The sequence below is a fragment of the Neodiprion lecontei genome, chromosome 1 (assembly GCF_021901455.1).
Source record: "Neodiprion lecontei isolate iyNeoLeco1 chromosome 1, iyNeoLeco1.1, whole genome shotgun sequence".
Taxonomy (NCBI): domain Eukaryota; kingdom Metazoa; phylum Arthropoda; class Insecta; order Hymenoptera; family Diprionidae; genus Neodiprion; species Neodiprion lecontei.
In genome coordinates, this window is record NC_060260.1 from 39,532,173 (window position 1) to 39,554,708 (window position 22,536).

At 44.1% G+C, this 22,536-nt stretch overlaps 3 protein-coding genes, 1 long non-coding RNA gene and 1 other non-coding gene across 9 annotated transcripts; 2 read left to right on the forward strand and 3 right to left on the reverse strand.

Moving 5' to 3' along the window:
* Nucleotides 1-8,277: 8,277 nt before the first annotated feature.
* On the reverse strand, nt 8,278-11,495 carry LOC124292607 (basic proline-rich protein-like; the record flags this gene model as incomplete). Its single annotated transcript, XM_046746694.1, is given in 5 exon segments — nt 8,278-8,514; nt 9,135-9,346; nt 10,344-10,547; nt 10,660-10,736; nt 11,290-11,495. Coding segments are annotated over 5 exon segments (936 nt in total), but the record flags the coding sequence as incomplete, so codon positions are not given.
* On the reverse strand, nt 10,112-10,920 carry LOC107227595. The gene is made up of 2 exons (XR_006902493.1): nt 10,660-10,920; nt 10,112-10,547 (listed from the first exon to the last, which is right to left on the reverse strand). It is a non-coding gene; the product is annotated as an uncharacterized LOC107227595 (long non-coding RNA).
* Nucleotides 11,496-13,173: 1,678 nt separating the features above from the next.
* On the forward strand, nt 13,174-14,110 carry LOC107227633. Its single transcript, XR_006902492.1, has 2 exons — nt 13,174-13,318; nt 13,778-14,110. It is a non-coding gene; the product is annotated as an uncharacterized LOC107227633 (transcript).
* A 1,040-nt stretch (nt 14,111-15,150) lies between these two features.
* Nucleotides 15,151-16,194, reverse strand: LOC107227604 (glycine-rich cell wall structural protein). The gene is made up of 2 exons (XM_015668805.2): nt 15,940-16,194; nt 15,151-15,594 (listed from the first exon to the last, which is right to left on the reverse strand). The coding sequence occupies exons 1-2, from the start codon at nt 16,031-16,033 to the stop codon at nt 15,344-15,346; spliced, it is 345 nt and encodes a 114-aa protein (XP_015524291.2). The 5' UTR covers nt 16,034-16,194; the 3' UTR covers nt 15,151-15,343.
* A 142-nt stretch (nt 16,195-16,336) lies between these two features.
* Nucleotides 16,337-21,078, forward strand: LOC107227613 (extensin-3). 5 transcript variants are annotated; one of them, XR_006902490.1, is made up of 4 exons: nt 16,551-16,565; nt 16,631-17,057; nt 17,220-17,467; nt 17,592-17,865. XR_006902490.1 is itself a non-coding variant. In XM_046729773.1 (3 exons), exon 3 carries the CDS (start codon nt 18,650-18,652, stop codon nt 20,471-20,473), a length of 1,824 nt encoding a protein of 607 aa, XP_046585729.1. In that variant the 5' UTR covers nt 16,495-16,565; nt 16,631-17,057; nt 18,526-18,649; the 3' UTR covers nt 20,474-21,078. The 5 variants fall into 5 exon arrangements, 2 of the variants coding, with proteins under 2 accessions (XP_046585728.1, XP_046585729.1); XR_006902489.1 differs by having other exon boundaries at nt 17,236-17,467; XM_046729773.1 differs by lacking the exons at nt 17,220-17,467; nt 17,592-17,865 and adding an exon at nt 18,526-21,078 and having other exon boundaries at nt 16,495-16,565.
* Nucleotides 21,079-22,536: the final 1,458 nt, after the last annotated feature.

The window sequence follows — 22,536 nt, forward strand, 5'->3', positions numbered from 1 at the left end:
TTCTAAATGAATTCCATGCTGCTTGCTTTAATCATTTCCTCAATAACGAAATCTGATTGAATTTTTCTGGGTAACATTAAGAATGTATATGTATAATATCCAAACAGCTTGTCGTTGCGCAAACATCAGTTGAACATTTTTTGAAACGTCTGTATTTGATGGTCCTCAGGAAGCTACGGCTCTAGGATGAAATAAAATTTTTTATCTATCTATCTATCTACCTTGAAATGAGCGTCTCATTATGTCGGCCATAGAAGATTCGTTGTGCAGAGAGGATGGGTTGGTACACACAAGTGTCTAACTTGTCGTACCTTGGTCTAACTACTTTGTAAAATCTCTTTCTCTCTTTCTCTTTTTGTTCGAGGTGCAAAGTGATATCGAGGCACGGTGAGGATTTCGACGACACGCATAGTGCACAGCGAAATGGAGGATCGTATATTGACACGTTTCGATACGGTTTCGGACACGCGGCGGACACGTTTCGTGGACAATGAAGGTTTTGTGACGGGGCCAAACGGCGATGAGGCGTCGCGGGGAGAAATCACATCGCGGCATATTCATCTCCCAGCATTATCGAGGGTATCGCGCATCGGCGGGACAACGCGAGCCTTGTTTCTTTCCGAGCTTTTGCTTCTGGCCTTGGCGCTTTGGCCTCTCCTCTTCCTCCTCGGCTTCGTCGTCGCCGTGCAGGGGGCAAAGTCTCCCGGTGTTCCGGGAATCGTGACACTGGAAACCCTTGATTCCCCCGGCTCTACTCGAAAATAACGCTCTTTCACCTCGCGGCTTTAATACGCACACGTGCGTCGATCGTAAATTATTTTCATCGTAAAGAATCGGGACGATTTTCAACTACGCTATAGAACGCCTCTCGCCTCACACTTGAGAGTTGTTGTAACTTTTACTTTTACACCCGTTTCTGCACGGGCGACGAAAACGCATCCCTGATTCGTCATCGTCCAACCTCTTCGATTTCATGCCTCCGTATTTTATCCAACGGATGGGATCAAATCTACTAGGTTGATCGTGAAATTGTGAAAACGAAAAAGCTTGCTTGGGAAACGGAAGCTTATGATCGGAATCGATGCAGACTGAATGTCAACTTTTGATAAATTTAACCTGTATTGTTATCGGAGTGAGAGAGAAATTTCGATTCCAATGCGCAGTCGCGTTGCCTCGTATATACACTGTCCATTTTAAATGACTGATATCTCGTTCTGTCGGTATTTAATACATTTATAAATCCAACCCCGTTTGATCAAGATTATTAAACAAATACCTCACAATTCGATTCAGCCAGGATCCGAACCGATGCGTGATACGTTTCATACCCGACGTAGTCAAAAAGTATCGTCGTAGAAAGAGCCACTAACTCCCAAGTAAAACAGCTAACAATTAGTCCCTTTATAGTTCGCTAATCTCATTAATAAGTCGAGGAAGTATAATATATCGATCAAAGTTCGTATAATGTGTGTTTATAAGTTTCACATGCGCGTTATTATGAAATAATAATACAATCATAAGCCAGCGGGGAAGTTTTCTTCGAATATAGCTTATCATTGCGGTACAATAAGCGATAATTGAAAAAATTCAATTTCCGGGAAACGAAGCTTATATATCAACTGAGACGATAAAAATTGGTAGAACAATACAAAATCACATGTAAAACGTATCCATAATATTATAATGTGTACGCGTACAAATGATACAAATTATGTACATCGAATACATGCCTCTGTAACATGCATATTAATATCTACGTACATGCAATCGTGCCGAGTGATTAGCACGGCTAACTGCGTATTTAAACGAAAGTTCGTTACTTGCTCGTGTGCATGCGAATAATAGATACACGCCAAGCGCACATCCGCGCAGCGTATGAGACTAGCGAAAATTATTATTATACGCGATAACCACTCTCGGCGTTAATTTGCATTACTGCGTCTACGTTTGTGCAGGTATATACATGCATGCACGTACATTCGATACCGGGACGTTGTATTTTGTAATAACAATACGGCCAGTGATACGATAAGATTTATTAGCGCGGTGCATTGAACAACCGTTTCACACTGTGCAGATGTTCTCTGCGCTTAATTTTCTCGTTTATTATCAATCCCGCGTAACTACACGCGGAGCTTTAAATGAGATTAGAAATTACGTCGACTTCGTCCTCGTCTTCAGCCGCAAAGAATCGATCGACCGATGTGTAAAGTGGGTACGTATAAAATAGCAACAATAATTGAACATGCGTGCGTGTGTGTGTGTGTGTGTGTGTGTACGGGTTGCACAACCTGCGGATGATCGTCGTTTGATTTTTTACCGCAAATTGCATATCGTCTTATTGATGAGCGCACGTGTGGATATTACCGTATTATCAATTAATCGTTGGATTGCGCAAAGAAACGAAAGAAACACACGTCGTAATATAATAACTAGAAAACTAAACGAGCGATATTGTGTTATGAGTTACGTCGACGAACGGCTTGTCGTGTGTAGAATTTATTATTTCCAGGCATAACTTTTACGCATTTAATCTCGATTCGGTTTGAATTCAATCAGCTAAATCGCCCGGCGTGGCGCAATTTGTATAATCTGCTGCATCGTGCGTCTGCTACAAATACACGCAGAAGTAGCGAGGCCGCGACGATGCTAATTAAGCGAATATATCGTATGACGCAGTATCTGAATATGCTGCGTGCGGTCGAGAAGTGTGCGACACACTCCTACGTTCCGTATATCGCTTATCACTTATCGCAATTTCTTACCGTTTTTCATTTCGCATTATTCTTTTCTTCCCTCCTTCGCACGCCCGTAACACGCACACGTACGAACGTACAGCAATACAATCCCACCGTATCGCTAATTTTTATTTCGATTCTAAACGTGCGCGACGCACGCATCGCATTTCCAGACAGCTTGGCAACTCTCCAGCAATATTGTAACGTAACCCTGTAACGTTCAACGTCCGGATGTAATATCGGGACAGCTGCGCTGCCGTTCGATGCGTTGTTGGAAAATTAATCATTCAATTGCGGTGCGTACAAAGCGTGGATAAAGTTGTCCGATTTCGGGCAAACGTGACCGAATTCTACTTATACGAGAGAGCGGCTTATACGCACTGTTGGGTATTTTTTAAATCGTTTCAACGATTGCGAATTATTTTATCGGTTATGAGCCTATGAGATAAACCCGTTATTGTGGTGCTCTTTGTCAAATTTTAATGAACGAATATGTATGTAAGGAACCCCCTCTGATGGGTAAAAAACAGGATCAGCTTATCGGACCCAAAAACCCTGGACTGTCAAACTATGCGGACTTAGGTATCACCAAAGTGGTACAAACTCGTGGTAAACAGAGTCGCCTGCCGATTTTCAGTCGTGGGTTACTGACCCTAAACACCGCCGATCCTCCTGACCAGGAATTACCTTGGCTGTCTGTCGGTTCCCCCATCTCAAGGTGAAACTTGGAGTTCGCGGAGATTGTTGGACAACGAGACGGACGAGTGTATATTTTTGACAGTAAATAGGCTGTAATAGTAATAGTTGAAATACAATTGGTATCGTTCGCAACTGACAAGTTGAGTTCATGAACTTAACTATAGAGAACTAGCAATAAAAAATTAAATAAGGAAACAATAATATTTGCCAGAATTAATAGGTTCTGCTCCTAAAACGGTCCCTACAGCTCAAATTTCTTAAATAGACGGCTCTATCCTATCTTTACGAATTCTTTTCAGAGGTCCTCTAAATTTATAATATCTTTCTAATTTCGAACTAAGCGCTTTGCTTGAAGTTCTACTCTAACTTTGGGAAGGTTAATTCGAGAATGTTCTCTAGACGAGGTACACTTCGCCTAAATAGTGACGCAGCTCGGCGCTTTGCCGGACAACTGGTAACAGCTCTTCGTGGTCCTCCAATTTATACTATCCTGGAGCTCTCGTCAGATTGCCTTGTCGACGTCCTTCCCCTATTTGTGTGTCCTGTTATGGGTCATCGTCCCGGTATGCGTCGATCAACGTCCGACGTCTTTGTTTATTATTTTGGATGTTATGGGCACTGCTGATGCCGATGGTGGTCTCGATCAGCTGTCCGTTAACGTTGTGTCGTGATTTGTGTATGTCACGGGCATTGTTGATGTTGATGACGATCTTGATCGGCTGTCCGTTGCGATTCTGGAGACCACCATCGACATCAGCAGTGCCCATAACATCCAAAATACATGCATGAACTCATATTTTTATAACTTTTGGTCGAATTATCTATGTTACCTCTAGTTTTCGACTTCTAAACAGCAAATTTGTGACGCGAGTTTTAACCGGCTGATATTAACCACTTTCAAATTAATTGTTTCCGTTGTTGAACCTTGAATACTTGTTTAAGTGGTAATAAAAATCAGCGATTAATTTCTCAACTATGCAAAAACATCGCATCTCTATGCGATGTATTGTAGCTAGTAATTTTACTCCGCATTTGCATTCGACATATTCTTCCATGAATAATCGGAAACGTCTAGTTCGTTATACGCAAGTTTCGGTATGATTTATAAAAAGGCCGGGAATCTTATCGCCTCGTTTCATCAGATTATTTGTCGAAATTGTTTTACCTTAAGGTAAAACAGTTTCGACAACGTTATCGTAATCTGATAAAACGAGGCGTATAAATCAACGCCTCGAAGATAGGTCGGTTAATAACGTTAATAATGATTCTTAATTTCTGTTTTTTTTTAGAATCTTTAATTTTGAAAATTGCATGAAAAGCGGTCAATTTTGGATATGTTCTCGTACGAAAGTTCTATATTACACTGACGAAGTATCCGGATCATCAAACGAATACTTTTGTAAATACAGTTTTTCAAAATTCTAAATAACATAAACTATGAATCATAAGAAAATTCTTGAAAAATTCACATGTATTCAGAAAAATCAAGAAATTTGTTATATACGATCGAAAAAAAATTTTACCAGAAATTTCTGCACCAATTTTTTGTTTAAACAATTTTTTGAATAGTTTTTCGGCATTGTTGTTATTGAAAATAAATATTATTTTCTTGCGATCCTGGAATCGACAAATATTATCACTGCCCCCCGATTAAAGGCAAAGTTTATTTCATCTCTCAAATCTATGTACGGCATACTCGTATCGATCGTTAAGAAAAGATCGTTTCATACGATTTGGATCGAATGAATAATTGCTTGACCTCGATACCAATCGCTTGATCGAATTGATGTACAAGTGTTTTGGATTAGCAAAAAACGATTGAAAACCATACTATCACTTAACATGGATGATCCGAAAACACTATTCGTGGTTATTTTTACCGGCACGAAATTTGAGTATCATCGAAAAAGAATAAGACAAATTTAATCACAGATACGACGCAAAATTCTAAAAATTGCGAATGAAATCATCGGCGAACGCGCGTTATAATCTGATCAGACCCAGCTAAATATCCCGTCGATAAAACGAGGCGATAAGATTCCCGGCCTTTTGATAAATCAACGCCTCGAAGATAGGTCGGTTAGTAACGAGGCGTCAGTGCCACGGGTGTTGTACAGTCCTGCACCGAGAGCGATACGTCGATATAATAAAACTGTATATTAACCAATTGAGTACTGATTGGATTGATTATAAAAATACATACTGCGAACAAATTAATACTCGTACCAAGTCAAAGGAGACATTAATTGAACAACGAAAGGTACGTAGATCGGAAGAAGAAAACAACTCCGATCATGGATCTGCTCCGCGGCATCGCTCACTCCCTCGTCATGCCCCCACCCCCGCCCCCGCCGCCTCCCCACCACCACCACTTATGGGCCCCACCGCCCCCACCCCCGCCCTACGCGACGGGCCCACACGGATGGCCCGGGCCGCCGCCCCACCACGTCCACCACCCAGGATGGGTCCACGCTCCTCCGCCACAGCCGCAGCCGCAGCCGCAGCCGCAGCCCTGCGAGCCGATTTCGCAGCCCTACGGTCACAGGCCCAACGACCCACCCTCGGAACCCGGAAACAGCTACGGGGCCCCCTCGGCACCCCCAGCGAACGCGGTTCCCGCCCACATCATCAGGTACTGAGGCGATGAGAGTTGATCGAGGGAAGCGAAAACGCAGCAGTGGAATTATAGAAGGTGGAAATTTTTATGGATGAACTATGTTTAGTTTTAAATCCTGTACAATTAGTCGAATGTGAATCGCGGTCTCGTAAATTATTGTGAGAGAAAAACAGTTGCTACGTTAAATTTTGTCGATGTGGAATAAGTTGTACCGCTTTACAAGTGGTTAGAAAATTTCAGTAAAATTTGTATCTTTGTAATTACAGTTTCGAGAACCGTTTGAATGTTGTTGAAATTTTTCTTAGTCCCATATGTTATCGTCGGTATTATTATAAAAATATGAAAATATTTTATATGCGTTTAGTGACTTTATATTATACCGTACAAATATTAACTCTAGATTTTTTCTCGGTGTATAGAAAAATGATATTGTATTTGTATTGTTATAAATTTAAGAAACTGATGAATAAAATTCAACATCCAACAACGTAGGTGTATATACGTATAATTCTTTGAGAACTTATCGACTACCGCTTCTACATGTACTTTCCACATATATGTATAGGTGTATACTCGATTAGTTATGTCTTTGTTTATATTATTGCAACGTAGGTATCGTCATACGCGCAGTACTGTCAACGTTTGACAGATAAGGATGGTGTGGATTTTTATTATTGTTATTGTAAGATACGCATATATATGTATATACGCTGTACTATGGAGATAATACGATCATGCATACCCGGTTGGCCTTTGTTCTTTATATTAAGACACTGAATCATTACAGTCGACCACATCGCAGGTAGATATATATTAATTGCGTCTTATAATGAGGTATACGCGTTATAGGTTTGTTTCGAAACTTGCGTACAACGAACGTGACGTTTCCGATTATTCATGGAAGAATACGTCGAATGCAAATGCGGAGTAAAATTACTTTCTACAATACATCGCATCTCTATGCGATGTTTTTGCATAGTTGAGAAATTAATCGCTGATTTTCATTACCGATTAAACAAATATTCAAGGTTCAGCAACGGAAACAATTAATTTGAAATTGGTTAATATCAGCCGGTTAAAACTCGCGGCACAAATTTGCTGTTTAGAAGTCGAAAACTAGAGGTAACACAGATAATTCGACCAACAGTTATAAAAATATGAGTTCATGCCTGTGATTTAGGTTTATAATCACGTCCCTTTATACCGGTGACTTTCGTTGTGTAACTAATGGCGAGGCTGCTGAAAACTCCTGAAACCGCCCGCCGGTCAGACATCCGCGTAATATAACTTATACTCTAAGCATTTTCACAATTATCCAGTTTACTTTGGCATAACGACAAAATTGAGACATCGTGCACGCATGGGACAGTTTCTAAAGGTATACGTAACTTCGAACTTCGTCAAATGTCAAAGTAAATACTTACCCGGTATTTGTTTGCACATGTATACTCGTGTATCTGTGTACGTAGGAAGCGTCATATACAGGTGGAAAAAAAAAAAGCTCCTAATGTAAAAATAATTATTGTTCTCTAAGGTATAACAGTAATAACGTTGTACTTGTGTTACAAACCGCGGTACAAGGACCGCAATTTCTATCGAAAATTGTCTCACGTAACAATCGCGATCGACAACCGAGTGACCATCTTTTTTTCTCAAGACTGGATACGTCGCTTGTTTTCGATTCTTTCGCTCGTCCGTATTTGCCTGCTCTAAACCAAGGATCTTGGGACAGGATTGAAAGTCTTTTCGAAATACCGTACAACCTAGTGTCCTCCTTAACATTGTCTGCCTATCCTGTTATGCAAACATAGTGCGCAAACCTATAACTCGAAATCCTTGAATGTCGAATTCATATTTTTTTTCTTGCAAACGACAGAAGAAACGAGCGATTGGACATTCCAAGATCAATATTTTATCAACCCTGATAATATAACCGCTTTGGCGATAAGATTACCGTATTTTGGCTAGGCGCACCTAACTGTCCAAGCTTTTGCGAATGTGTCGTGTCGGTGTGGTAATCGATTGGAACATCTTCAAAGCCTCTTGACTACAGCAGAGCTAACACTTACGCTACATCGAGTATGCAAGTACAAATATCAACAACGAAACTAAACAAAAAATGGCAGTATATTTTCTTGTCAGCCGTCAGATAAAACGGCGAGGAGTGCACGGAATGTGATATTGTAAACGTATGACAGGTATGTTCACGGGCAAAACTTTAGGTCACACTCGCAATTCGTCCGTTGTACTCCGAGCGGAAATCGGATGTGCAAAAGGTCCGTTTTCATCGCCATCCCGGGCCTTCAGGTCCCGAATTCGGTGGGCCTCCTGGGCCTCCCGGTCCTTCCGGTCCTCCGTGTCCATTAGGCCCTGGAGGAGGCGGGCCAGCCGATTCCCTGCGAGGCGTGACAGCCGGCTCAGGATCACTGCAGCAGCCCGAAGAGCACAAGCCTCCCATTTCTGAAGGGTATAAGTAGGTACAATTGCAAAATTGTAGGTTATCGAACGGATGATAATTACAGTTGATGCGGTGAATGGTACCGGAATAGGAGCGGAACGATAATTAGTCGGCGTCGAATACGTATAGGGGGTGAGAAACGATCACTTGCCTGGATTTTGAGGAGAGCTAATTTTCACAGGGTAAAACTTTTCGGTAACGAGGATGACCGCGTTCTATTCTGAAACTTAAATGACGGGCGAGCAGAGGTCGGTCTTATAACATCCCACTTTGGACGCATCGATGAAACATTGGGCGGCGTCTTGTAAAGATATCAGGGAAAATTCCTTCTAATCTTAAATTACTCATATTTATTACTCGGTCCTGTTGAATCGAAGGATGATTGCATGCATCGATTTAGAATTCGGCTGGTGGTGGAAGGCCAATCTTATCAGCGAGTTCTCGCGGGCGGAGATATCGATTCGGTATAAAACTGTTGACCGCTGACAGCTCGAGTAAACCAAAAATCAACTCTGCGACATTTCTACCCATCAACGACCCAAAAACGAGTGAGTAAAATTTACCTAATCGCGGATAAATTGTTAGCTGGCTTTTCTATACGCACAAGACTCGCAAGCTTTACACTGAGTCTACCCTTTTTCTTAGATAATACGAAAATGGTGCAACCAACTGGACCCCCACATGGTGGACCTGGTGGACCGCATGATGGTCCCGGTGGGCACGGAGGCCCAGGAGGGCACGGAGGCCCAGGAGGGCACGGGGGCCCTGGAGGGCATGGAGGACCTGGAGGAGAGCACGGAGGCCCAGGAGGACCCCATGGTGGCCCAGGAGGACCTCACGGTGGCCCCGGAGGGCACGGAGGTCCTGGCGGACCCCCCCATTAAAGAGTTTAGAATTGAGAACTGAGCTCTTTCTTCTCAATAACGATAATACGTTAAAATTGTTCATTTTGAACCTCATTGTATAAATCCTGATAAAATAGACAAATAAATGTACTGTGTTTTACAAGTAAAAATTATGATATTCTTATCTCATAATTTTTTTGCTGAATCCAAAACTCAAGCGTCTTATACATATAATATGTATAAATACGGTTACGACTTCTTGCGGGTGTAACAGCTCGTCGAAATTTGACGCCGTGTCCTTGACCGGTTTAATAGTAGAGCGCAAATTGCTCACTCGTTTCCAAATTCAATAACTAAAAATAAACCCGAGTCGGGAGCGCGCTTTACGAATTGCGAAAAAACTCGTCTCCATTATCCATGGTCTGTTGGGAATCATGAGAATCCGGCAACTCTGCACGTCTATGTTTTCCAAAAATTCTCCACGTCTTATCAACCAATCAATCAAACGGTTGAAATTCATTCAACCTTCTTCCCGATATCTGTTTCTCATAATCCACAAAAGTTGACCAAAAGAGTGACGTAAGCCATTCCATATTTGGTGTCATGAGGTGAATATCATCCATCGCGCGATAAAATATCGATTACAAGAGCCTAATCTAGTTTGAAATGATCCGACAGTTTCCTTATCTATCCGTGCTGTCGACGGCCGGTGAAACGAGGGAGGAGAAGGAAATGAAATACTTGGACAGCGAAATTAGCGTCAAATACAATGTTTTATTAAAAATCTCTAACATATGAAGGCCACCGTAAGAATCTTAGAAAAAAACTTGGATGATGCTCTAAGGCAGTAGCATTGGCGGCGGTCATAAGCAGAGTGAACATAGTATGTAGCTCGAACAATTTTCTCGGCACTAGTATAAATAAGGATGACGAAAAATACGTCAAGATTTCATGAGGTTTTCATAGTCCTCAACGCCCTCCCGGACCTCCTCCAGGCCCCCCGCCTCCGGGACCACCTCCTCCAGGGCCACCTCCTCTGGGACCCCCTGGTCCTCCGAAGCCACCCGGTCCACCTCGACCGGGCCCACCTGGTCCACCTCGGGGTGGGCCCCAACTACCCGCTCCTCTAGGACCCGGACAACAGGGTCCGAAACAACAGCCAGGACAGACAGCTCCCATCTCGAGGGGTTCTAAGAAAGAAACGAATGAACACAGTAACGATTACGAGCTTTTTCGAATAATCGCACAAAGATTTGGACCAAATAGTCTATCCGTGAAGTGAATATCCAGATGATTTCTTACCTGGACCTTCGAGGTTGATTGTGAATTTCCAACAGCACGCCAACGGACTGTCCGACACTGAGGTTATCCGTTCTATTCTGAAATCCGCAAAGCCAGTACCTAAAGATAGAAATTTATTTATTTTTTTTGCTGCGTGTAATCGCTCCCCCCACCCGTGACTCCGGTCAAATAGTGCGCATAGTCATAACCCGAGTTCGAATTCTAAGCAGAGATATTGACCGAAATTCATGAGAACCTTGAGTGACTAATCAGTCGCCGCCGAATCGTTTCGGGCAGGGCGTGAACGTCGAAAACACGTACGGTCGGTAAAAAGCGGTTTGTGGTGGGAGGGTAATCTTATCAGGAATATTCTCCGGCAGAGATATCGAGCTGGCATAAAGCTGTGGTCCGAACACCTCACTGGAATAACCCAAAACCAACGCCTTAACATTTCGCATCGTGCAGGAACCAATCCGTCGGTCAGTGAAAAATTCTGATAATCACGTAATACGAGTTGCACTTTCATACAGTAGAAGACAGCTCCAAGAATTCTCTAAATCGGAGACCCACTAAACTCACTCAACAATTTTTCCTCAGGTAAAAACAACAATAATGGGACAACCAGCCGGACCACCCCATGGCGGACATCACGGAGGTCCTGGGGGACCTCACGGCGGTCCTCACGGCGGTCCCGGAGGTCATGGAGGACCTCATGGCGGCCCCGGCGGTCCCGGCGGACCTCATGGAGGCTTTGGAGGGCCTGGAGGACCCCACGGTGGCCCTGGAGGACCGGGAGGACACCACGGTGGTCCTGGAGGACCGGGAGGACCCCACGGTGGTCCTGGAGGACCCGGATTTCACCACGGAGGTCCTCCACCCCGCCACTAATCACCTATTGTTACGAAATATTCTATGTCTATCACTCTATAATCTTATATATCCATATTGGAGTTCTAACATAACGTATAATTGAACAACACTCTCACGGGTCTTATGTTTTTACTTGCTTATAATAAAAAATGATGCCCTCAACCACGGTGCGATGTTTACTCTTTTTACATACGTATAATATGAGATCAGATATCAGAGTCAGAAAGAGAATGAGTCAGAACACCATGTCTGCTTATCTGAGTATGTAAATAGTCATTTGAAATCTCAAGTGTGGCTATGATTCAACAATTATGCTGTTAGTAATCAGATGTAACCTCTATAATAATTACCACTAGAAATTATATATGATTCAGAGTTCGAGGAATGTTGAACGTAAATTGTGATAACCGAGCAGCTGCCGTATCTAGTATTCCGACATATTGAATTGAAAAACATCCTGTCTAGTCGATAGGCAATACCAAATCCGAGGTCTCGTTTCCCGAATTTCGTTGTTATAATTTTCTCGATCGCCAAGGCATGATCTTGTGTGTAATAATAATATTCGTAACAATAGTGGAAAACAAAGAAGAGCAGCCAATTGCAAGTATGAATTAATAAAATATCGGGTACAAAAACAATGCCAGAAATGGTTCGCACGTGTGTATTTTTATTCAGCGAACAAAATTAGAAGAGTAATGAGGTTGTGATTGACATAAATACGTTGCCTATACTGCTGCCTGATCTATAAATTAATTCATATACATCCAAATTGAATATTCCTTGCAATTTATTCGGAACTACTCGAACGTAGGTTTAATCAAGCCTTCGGAAGGCTTTCCTGGTATGGTCTTCTTCAACGTCCCCAACCTCCGGGTCCCGGTCCTCCCCAGCCTGGACCTCCTGGACCTCCGGGACCTCCTGGTCCTGGAGGATGCGGTCCCCATCCTCCGTGATGAGGGGGACCAGGGTCACAACAGCAAAGGCATCCCGGACCACAACAGCCAGGACAGGGCTCTGTTATTGCGGTAGAACGTGAGTTAAGTTTGGGGGTAATAAGAATTAGTTAATTGTTTGAAAAGCTGACTGTTGTTAGTATATTGATCTTAGTGATAGAATCGGAGGAATATCCAAAGTACTGAATATTCCAAATTGGAAAATTTCTCAAATTTCACATGTGGAAATGGAAAACTGAATACAAAGATTATGGTTTCGTATGGCATCAAATATTGTTGTAAATTGTAGAAGAGGGAAGGTGATGTAATAAAAATTTTATAACGAAAAAAAAAAACTAGAACAAACGCATTATGTATGAAGTTCGAGTCCAATTTTAAAATAATGTGAAAAATCGGTTGATATAATATTTCGATAAATCGACTAAATTTCTTACCAGGTCCAGGACAACAAATTATCGTTGGGCAACACTGTCCCATTTTTGACTGAGCCGATGTGTAACAAAATTTGACGTAGAATTAATCCTGCCCCCAACCAAAGCCAGCCTCTGTGAAAAACTTGCACTGCGCAACTAAGACACGCGTTCAAATAATGTGGGTTAATATTGTTGAGACGTCAATCAAGATGGTTTGACGAAACATGTAATAAACTTGACTCATTCGGTTACAGCTCGATCAGTGTAGGGCGTGGAAGTGAACTAGATATATGAATTCGGCAAGTGGTGGAAAGCTAATCTTATCAGCGATTATTAGCGGACGACGGGCGTCCAGATAACGGTTTGGTATAAAATACCGGGCCGGCTAACTGATAGGCAAACCCAACTAGTCAAGTATTTCACTTTTCTCGAGAAATCCGCAGAGTAAGTATCGAGTTCAACTTTCAATGCCATTTCTCAATAGCCTTTTTACTGTGCTTAACCTTAATACTGCAGAATTTATCCTCAATCAAGCTTTATTCATACGTTGCAATGTAGAATGTAATTGAATCTAACAATTTTGTCACCTCACGTTGTGAACGCACTGTCATAATGCCGCTTACTAAAAACCACGTACAAAATTATCTACGGATTTTAAATTTTCCCATACAAGCCACTGAAACATTCTTCCAAGTATATCATAGTTATATGGTTAATTTTATTCATGAACTGCTCAACAATACAGTTTTCAATCCTTTTGGGTTTTTTCTCGTAACCACATAAAATTACCTTTTTTTACATGTAAGAATTTGATGGATCAGTACATCTAAGGCTACAGAATTGGAACCTGGCTTCACCCTTTCCAAAAACAAGTCACAATCCTTCATTCGCAATGCATTTCAGGTAATAGAAAGAGAAATGGGAGCACCAGGTGGACCACCCGATGGACCCGATGGAAAGGGAGGACAGCAGGGTGGACCAAATGACGGTCCCGGAGGCCACGGAGGCCAGGGAGGCCATGGAGGTCAGGGAGGTCACGGAGGACCTAACGATGGTCCCGGAGGACAGGGAGGACACGGTGGCCCACACTAACGAGTCCGCGAAAGAAGAGCAGATCGTCTCGATGCTTGAATAATAGTTGGCCGCATTTCTCATTGTTGGTGGCCGATATGGACATTTTTGATGAATAAACATTTTTGTATTGTACAGAATATAGTACAATAGTGTCACAACGAATCCTTCAACTAACTTTACTGCGACGTACTGTTAAGCCTACTCCTAACAACTCTCCTCTCGTACGGAGGATATGCTTTATGAATATCGATGATTTACAAGGTAGCTGATATGTTTAACGACTCATTTTTACATGTGCATTAATGAGTCATGCTCCGAGTTTCAGTAACTGTAATTAATCACGCAATTTTTCGGTATCTGAATACTCGGTATCAGTTTATATGGCCTGTAAATTGTAATATGTGATCCATTCGTTCATCTTTTATCCAGGAATGAAATGACTATCAATTTTCAATCAACGAAATTCCGTTATGCGCTACATTATTTTTACGTCAGTCAATTCTATTTCGCGGATCGTCAGGTTCTGAATTTGACCCAGAAATTTAATACGTAAGAACACCTGCACGTGTACGTTTGAGTTGAATTTTTTCAACCGCTTTTGACGGCTTGGCAGAGAGTGAATAATCACTGACTAGCGTGGTTTGAATTGATTGTAGAATCTGCAGTTAGCAACGAGACGTCCGATTGACGTAATAATCAGTATGATATACATATACATATATGCAAACATATACATGCATAGAAAGATTTTTCAAAACAGTGCGACAAACACATGAAATCAATCATCGGTTGAAGGGTTATAAAAATCTGCACACTTGGACCGCTTATCTTTCAGCCTGCACGGTTTTCTCGCTCTGCGGGGTCGCGAGAGCAAATCGCACAAGTATACATATTCATGGCAAACAGTCGTTCATCTAGCTGCGCTAATTATTCTGTAATTCGCAGAGCTTCCGGTCGTTAATCTCGACGATCTTAAAATTAAAAGCACGAACAACAACTCGGTTGTTGAGAGTTTGGCATGTTTTTATTCTCGGACCATTCACGGTGACGTGTAAACATACGCTTGATTGTTTACTATTTACCATAGATATACTGGTATCGTTATTAACGTTATCTATACCTCCTTACATCAATCCTCCAGAGTGATGTCGGAGCAAACATACCGCGTGACATATCTATAATAAAATGATATACAGCCTTGATATTTACCTATACTGAACCTTTATTGTTACATGTTATAAGTGTTCACTCTTGTCTTTTTTTGATTTATAGTGCTCCATCAATCTAATCATGAGTTGCACAACCTTAGATAAGAAATATTATAGCTGTTCAAGTATTTGATCTTGCACGGTCAGATTCACAAGCTGCTTCTTCTTTTTCTCCACCTGTAGTCATCTAAAATCCTCCTCCTCCCCCACCGCCTCCGCCACCGCCTCCAAACCCTCCACCTCCACCCCCGAATCCACCGCCTCCCATGTCTCCACCAAATCCTCCGCCAGGACCTCCGAATCCACCACCCGGAACCCCGAATCCTCCACCCGGACCCCCGAATCCTCCACCTGGACCACCGAATCCTCCTCCAGGACCACCAAATCCACCGTGTCCCCCAAATCCTGGTCCACCGAATCCACCCGGACCACCGAATCCTACGAGAATTAGAAGTCCCTTCAGCATGATACAAGTGCACTCAACCCTCGTACGACTAAGCCATCTAGTTTACAATTACTTCAAAGATTTGTGATCTACTCTAAGCATCTGCATTTTTTTGTTTCAAGATACATTGAATTGCCAACACGTCCCAAAACTACACAAAAACATTGTTTGTGAAATCCAGGTCAGTCGATTGGTACGATGGCGTCAAACATATTTGATGGATTACCGGATCAGACTTCGGACCATCTGTCATTTCAGGGTCGAGCAAATTCGACTGCAAAGGAGTTGATTTACAGGGGTACTGGAAACCGGAAATTGATAATGTCATCAGTATTTACCTGGATGGCCAAAATGAGGGCCCATGAAACCTGGACCCATCATCGGCGGGGGTGGTGGTGGTCCTGGACCACCGAAGCACCAACCTATTCCCATGCTATCCAATCTCCACCGGAAGTGAGTCTTGAGGTATAACTAATTGCTCGAGTCGCGGCTCTGCAAAATGAATTCGCGACTACTGGGGCCGCTCACCGTAGCCAATTCATCGAAGCGTTTCGAGCCACCGACAGCCGAAAACTGATGACTCAACACTCGGGTATGGAATTATGATCTGCTATCAGCGTGATAACGGTCCTTATTCAGACGCGGAAAATACAACGTCAACGTTCCCATATCGATTACTTGACGAATTCGCGACTTCCGCGCTTCCAGTCAGCGTTTCGTCGTATTGTTGAACGCCTGTCCAAAGATTGGCACTTCCGAGACCCACCTGGTTTTTGACTGACTCAGACCGCGTGACGCTGATTTGTTTGCCTCTTTTCCTTCCGCCGAATCGCAGGGCGTCAACACTGTGAAGTGATAAAAAAACGCCAACGCCGAATTAACCACTGGTGAAAACGCATTAAATCCGCGGGGAAATGTCTAAGGATAAATAGCGCGAAACAATGAAGTGTAAACTTGAAAATGTGTAAGTATTAAAAATATGACTGATTGTAAGCAAATAATAAACAGTTAGTATTCGTTGCTATCCAGACTTGTGTAGACGGGAATGGCAAAATTGCTTCAGCAAAATGTCGATGCAGGCAAAGTTGTTTTCGCGAATATTTAACAAGCTTGGGATTAGCCTGGTAATTGTTGTTACTTAAACCCGGTCATCGGCGAAAAATTGCACCGTGTTACGAAACAGTACCAGAGCAATTGCGCATCACGGGAAATGACTCATCGGACGAGTCGAAACATGTCCAGGGGGCTTCGACGCGCTGACGCATGCCCAGAAATAGACCGATAACTCAGGGGAATTTTCAAACGATTCGCGGAACCAACGATGAGTTTAGCCAATGAGGAGCGAGGCATAAACCACACTCTGAAACCGTGATTAGATATGCCGGGAGTATAAGAGCCGAGTGCTTCTCGGTGATGAGCAGTGCTACGTGAACCGTCATTCAGTCAACTAGCGAAGGTAAGTACAAGCGCTGAATTACAACTGTGATATTGCATTGCTCTGCCTTTTGCGAGATATTGTATCCAACTGTACCTGAAACAACGCACATCAGGGGTCGAGCGATTCCGCTACAGAAAAACAGCTTCCTCATTTTCATCCATTTACTAAATTCACGGCAAGGGTGGCTATTTTCCAGCATGTATCCCCACCACCCACCGCACGGCCCACCACCCCCGGGTCCACCTCACCATGGGCCCCCGCATCACCCACATGGACCACCGCCACCACCACACCATGGTCCACCACCGCCTCACTACGGCCCACCGCCGCCTCACCATGGCCCTCCTCCGCCGCATCATGGTCCCCCACCACCACCTCATGGACCACCCCATCATCATCACCCACCCCATTTCTAGTCATACTAACTGGTAATTCTAACTCAGCTAACTTAAAACTGTCCGCTAACCCCCCTAACGAATTTGATCGCTAGTTAAACTCTTTTTCTTACTCTTTCTGTTTTGAGAATCTTCTAAACTGTATTTGTATTTCTAGAGTGAAGGCAAAGGCTCGTGTCCGTCTCAGATGGCCTAAGGTGTCGGGATACGATCTACTACTTATATCGATTAGGGGATACGAAGAACTAGATTAGTGGCTCGATTTTCATTTTACCGATCTCTTTGCATCACATCTCATTGTTAATATTGTTACATTGTTATTACTACTGTTGTCACTATTATTGTTGTTATGAATATTGATTATTCTGAACACTGTAATTGTATAATATGATATGTCACAAAGTTTATAAAAATAAACTATTTATACTGTACACCATTCTATCTTCGGTCGTTACTTTTATACGGAATGTAGTAATTATTGTTTTATTATATGAAAATAATAAAAAGACTTCGATCGACAATAGTGTTGAAAGGCAACGAGACGGCGGGAATCTTGTGTGATTCGGTTCTCCGAGCCTACGAGTAGAACAAGAAGCGAGGCGTGTAAGAGATTTTTTGTCCGTCCATATTTAACTCTCTGATCCGTTACGAAGTCGTGTTTTCACGTACCGGTGATTTTATACGTTGCTTTTAGACACTCGCAAAGAAGAGTCGAATATAAATGAGCTGAAGGATGACTTAAAGTGTAATGGAGAGAAAAAGAGAAAAAACGTTCCGAATTGTTTTCAAAATTAATGTATATGCGTAAAAAAATCAGCATTTATTCATTACCCGCTTATAACTACATGCTGACAGTTCATTCGTTGTACGTTATCGAAACTTGTAAAGATAAGATTAACGAATCGACTTGTGTTATCCACAGCAGTTTCAATTCGTCACTCGATCATGATAGCATTGTGTCGTTCTTTAACCTAACCTCGAATATAATCCAAGTTCAATATCCCGCTACAAAAGGCAAGCAACTCAATAAGCACCTAAATTACGCGTACGTGATGCAGGTGAAGAAGTGTCTTACATTCGTCTCATTACAGGCTTTGCTCAGTACTTTTTGGCATTCTTCAAGTGATATCACACGCTTCCCTCTCGCACGTGAACCACTGCAGAGTGATTATCGAGACATCACACTCGTTCCACGTCCCGTTCGAAATCGTCGAGATGGTGATGGTCGTTGCACCGCGCATTGAGCAGCCTGCGCCGGAGGGCGTACCAGCTGAGAACTGGGCAAAGAAGTTGTACCACCAAGCAGATGAAGCCCAACAGCGAGAAGGCAATCAATCCGACTCTTTCTCTGGCTTTAACGTGACCTGTGACCGGTCTTTTCACGCCTCGAGACTTCCGGACGGGAACAGTCCAAGTCTGGAAACTTCACCACACCCCCCAGATCCCGTAGAGTCTGCAGAAAATTGCGACGAACCTCTTCGTCAGGAACAACACGGGCTACACTCGGCATGGCGGCAGGAAGCTGCAGATGACGATGACGCTAGCTCGTCCTCGTGCTCGTCGTCGTCGTCGTTCTGTTATGACGAGGAGTACGCCGAGTGCAGAGAACTTCCTAGAGCACCGAGTGGCCATCCACCTCCGGAACATTTCCCTCCACCGGGACATCCACCTCCTCCACCTCATCACGGACATCCGCCACCTCCGCCGCCGGTTCATCACGGATTCCATGGACCTCCTCCCCCTCCTCATCACTACGGTCACTATGGACCATCTCTATCGTCTCATTACGGACACTTTGGACCACCCGGTCCGCCACCTCCACCTCCCGGTCACCACGAATTCTACGGGCCGCCAGCTCCACCTCCCCCACCGCATCACTACCATCGTCATGAACCACCTCCATCACCTCATCACAGACATTTTGGACCACCGGGTCATCCGCCACCTCCACCTTCGGGTCACCATGGGTTCCACGGACCCCCACCCCCACCTCCACCTCCTCCACCGCATTTCTACCATCATCATGGACCACATCATCATCCTCCACCTCCACCACCTCCTTTTCCACACTATGGGTACCATGGTTCAGGCCATCCTCCACCCCCACCTCCTCCTGGTCACCGTGATCATCATGGACCAGCTCATCCTCCTCCTCCTCCTCCTCCTCCCGGACATCATGATCACCATGGTCATCATGGGAAAGGCCATCATCCATTCCCACCTCCACCTAGTCACCGTGATCATCATGGACCAGCTCATCCTCCTCCTCCTCCTCCTCCTCCCGGACATCATGATCACCATGGTCATCATGGGAAAGGCCATCATCCATTCCCACCTCCACCTAGTCATCATGATCACCATGGAGCAGCTCAACCTCCGCCTCCTCCCAGTCATCATGATCACCATGGTCATCATGGGAAAGGCCATCCTCCACCTCCACCTCCACCCAGTCATCATGATCATCATGGACCAGCTCATCCTCCACCTCCTCCCGGTCATCATGATCACCATGGCCATCATGAGGAAGGCCATTCCCCAGCCCCACCCCCACTTCCACCTAGTCAACATGATCACCATGGATCAGCTGATCCTCCACCTTCTCCCGGTCATCATGATCACCACGATCACCATGGGAATGGCCATCCTCCTCTCCCACCTTCCCCTTCTCGGCATCATGATCGTCATATCCACAATGGGCCAGCTCATCCTCCTCCTCCGCCTTCTTCCCCTCATCGCCGTGATCACCATGGAGTACGGCATCATCCACCACCACCAGCTCGTCGTCATCGCCGTCACAGTCATCATGGCCATCATGAAAACAGTGGCCATCAAGGTCACCGTGGCCATCACGGACCACCAAGGCCAAGACATCGTCTTTCCCCAGGGCAGCATCCGCCATACGGTCGTCACGAGGATTCGAACGAACCACCACGCGATCGCAAAGGCGATAAGAACGGAGGTCATCACGGGCATCGCCGTAACCACGGTCATCAGAAGAATACCGAAGACTTCGGGGAATCAAGATACCGTACGGAATAGGAATCGTTCGGTTGTACCAAAGGCTAAGGGCCTTTCCAGCAATGGCTGGATATATTGTTACGTGATCGGAACTGCGAGCTATTGCATATACTACTCTTATATTCATAGATGTACTCGGTTAATCTGATGCTCAAGGAAGGAGGCATGTTTCCGTTTGGAGAATACAGCTGCTGTTATTAATATCGCGTCGAAGGATACCTCGGTGAATGATCACGTTGAAGTTAGCAACGTTACCGTAACGATTCATACCGAGAAAAAATCGTTATTTCGGATATTTTGGAACTGTTTGAAACTCAGTAAACCGTGACAAAACAAAACATACTCAGATTTTGCAATATTAGTTCGTTAAAAATTATTGTAACAAATAAAAAAATAACGTTATTAACTTCAACCTCTCGGTGAATGCAACTTCAGCATTAATGCATTATTTACATATTCAACTTGGCATACGATGTATACTCAATGTTTATTAATCCTGCTACTCGTACATCGAGCAGAGATAGCATATTATATTACACATACGTACATATATAATATACGTATATTTCTAACAATTATTACTATATGGGATATGGATCAATAAAGGTTAAATACAATCAAACAAATTTGAACTGTCAGCAATATTTATTATTACCTACACAATCCACCAAACACCTCTCAGTCATCCTATCTTAATTTTACATCTATTTAATACGTTTAGAATATTAAACTAAACTATATTACCACACAATAATGTGATTCAAAAAATATTAATTATATTACGACTCCATCCTCGGCTCTTTGTTTCCTAATCTGCTTTGAGAATCATTCAATCCGAAAGGTTGAAAATCAAAATAAAGTAAAGAAGCCAGGTGAATACTCGTACGTACACATGTGTATGCATAAGTTCAATCTTGCGCCGGGTTACCGACCGACCGAGCTGATCCGGTTGTTGGCCAGCAATCGTCGATATCTGTGGCGGGACTTTTAATTCACACAAAAGTGGTCATTGCACCTACAAGACCTGCGAGGCAAGAATCACACCCATGATATAAACGGCATAGCGTAAAATCGACTCTCGCGACGCGAGAGCGAGAACAAGATAGAACTAAAAAAATAAATGTAAAGTTTTTCGCCTCGTTGCTAGCTGTCGTTGGTGCAGCTCTGGTAAAATGATCGAATAGAAAAAGTGAATTTACGAAGACGTTGTAAATGCGGGCCCCACTCGGGTCTCTCGGAGGCTGCAGCAACAACAGTTTACGATCGCTTTACGCGGCGAATCGTATATACGCTGTTGCGGCGGCGGAGCCGCAGCATCGGGAGAGAGCGGGAACGGGAGGGAGAAAAATAGAGTGGGAGAATAACAAGCAATGAGAGCGAACACCGGAGAGAGCGAGAGTGCAGCGCGGCCGGAGGAAGGACGGAGAGGGGATAGGCCGAGGGGCAAGGGGGAGGGAGAAAGAGCAAGGTAATTACTCTGGCGACATTGACCCGGCGTCGACCCGCCACCCGCCGCCTGGAACGACGACGCCGGGAACCAACACGCGTCCGTACGTGCGCTCAAGTTTACCAACACGCGTCGGCGCGCCGCGCTTGTGAGAGAACGTAGCCTGGTGCACACCAAAGCGCACCGAGCCGTACAGACGCGGTACAGTCGGGATGGTTCATCCGAGTTCACCGTTCGAGCGCCGAACCCGGGGCGACCCGAGGCCCCCGCACGCAGCCGTCGGCCGGATTGCTCGGAGTCCGTCACACTCGCACTCCCCGACTCCTCTCCTCGCCGCTCTTCTCCACTCCTATGGAGGTGAACCCAGACGAGCGAGTTCGGGGCGAATTAAATCCGGCTAATTAAAGTTATTGTTCTAACAACTTGAACTAACGGAAATCACTTTTTGACGATGACGATGAGAGGGCGTCGGTCCCGCAAGGTCAGAAACACCGCGTCTTCTACTCGGTACTCGGTTCACTTGGTTGAATCCAACGCTCCACTTTAACTTTAGTACCCTTCTCACCGAGCGATCAACGGAGCGCTTCGCGTTTATTCAACCCAGTCATGATCTGAGAGGGTTCTAATCCACCTTCCA

Excerpts from the sequence above, each read along its gene's own strand:
- LOC107227604 (XM_015668805.2), bottom strand. The coding sequence starts at position 16,033 with ATGGGAATAGGTTGGTGCTTCGGTGGTCCAGGACCACCACCACCCCCG. Across the intron at positions 15,595-15,939 it reads CCCTCATTTTGGCCATCCAG|GATTCGGTGGTCCGGGTGGA; the intron begins GTAAATACTGAT and ends TAATTCTCGTAG.
- LOC107227613 (XM_046729772.1), top strand. The coding sequence starts at position 16,543 with ATGAAGTGTAAACTTGAAAATGT. Across the intron at positions 16,566-18,525 it reads AAGTGTAAACTTGAAAATGT|GCTTTGCTCAGTACTTTTTG; the intron begins GTAAGTATTAAA and ends GTCTCATTACAG.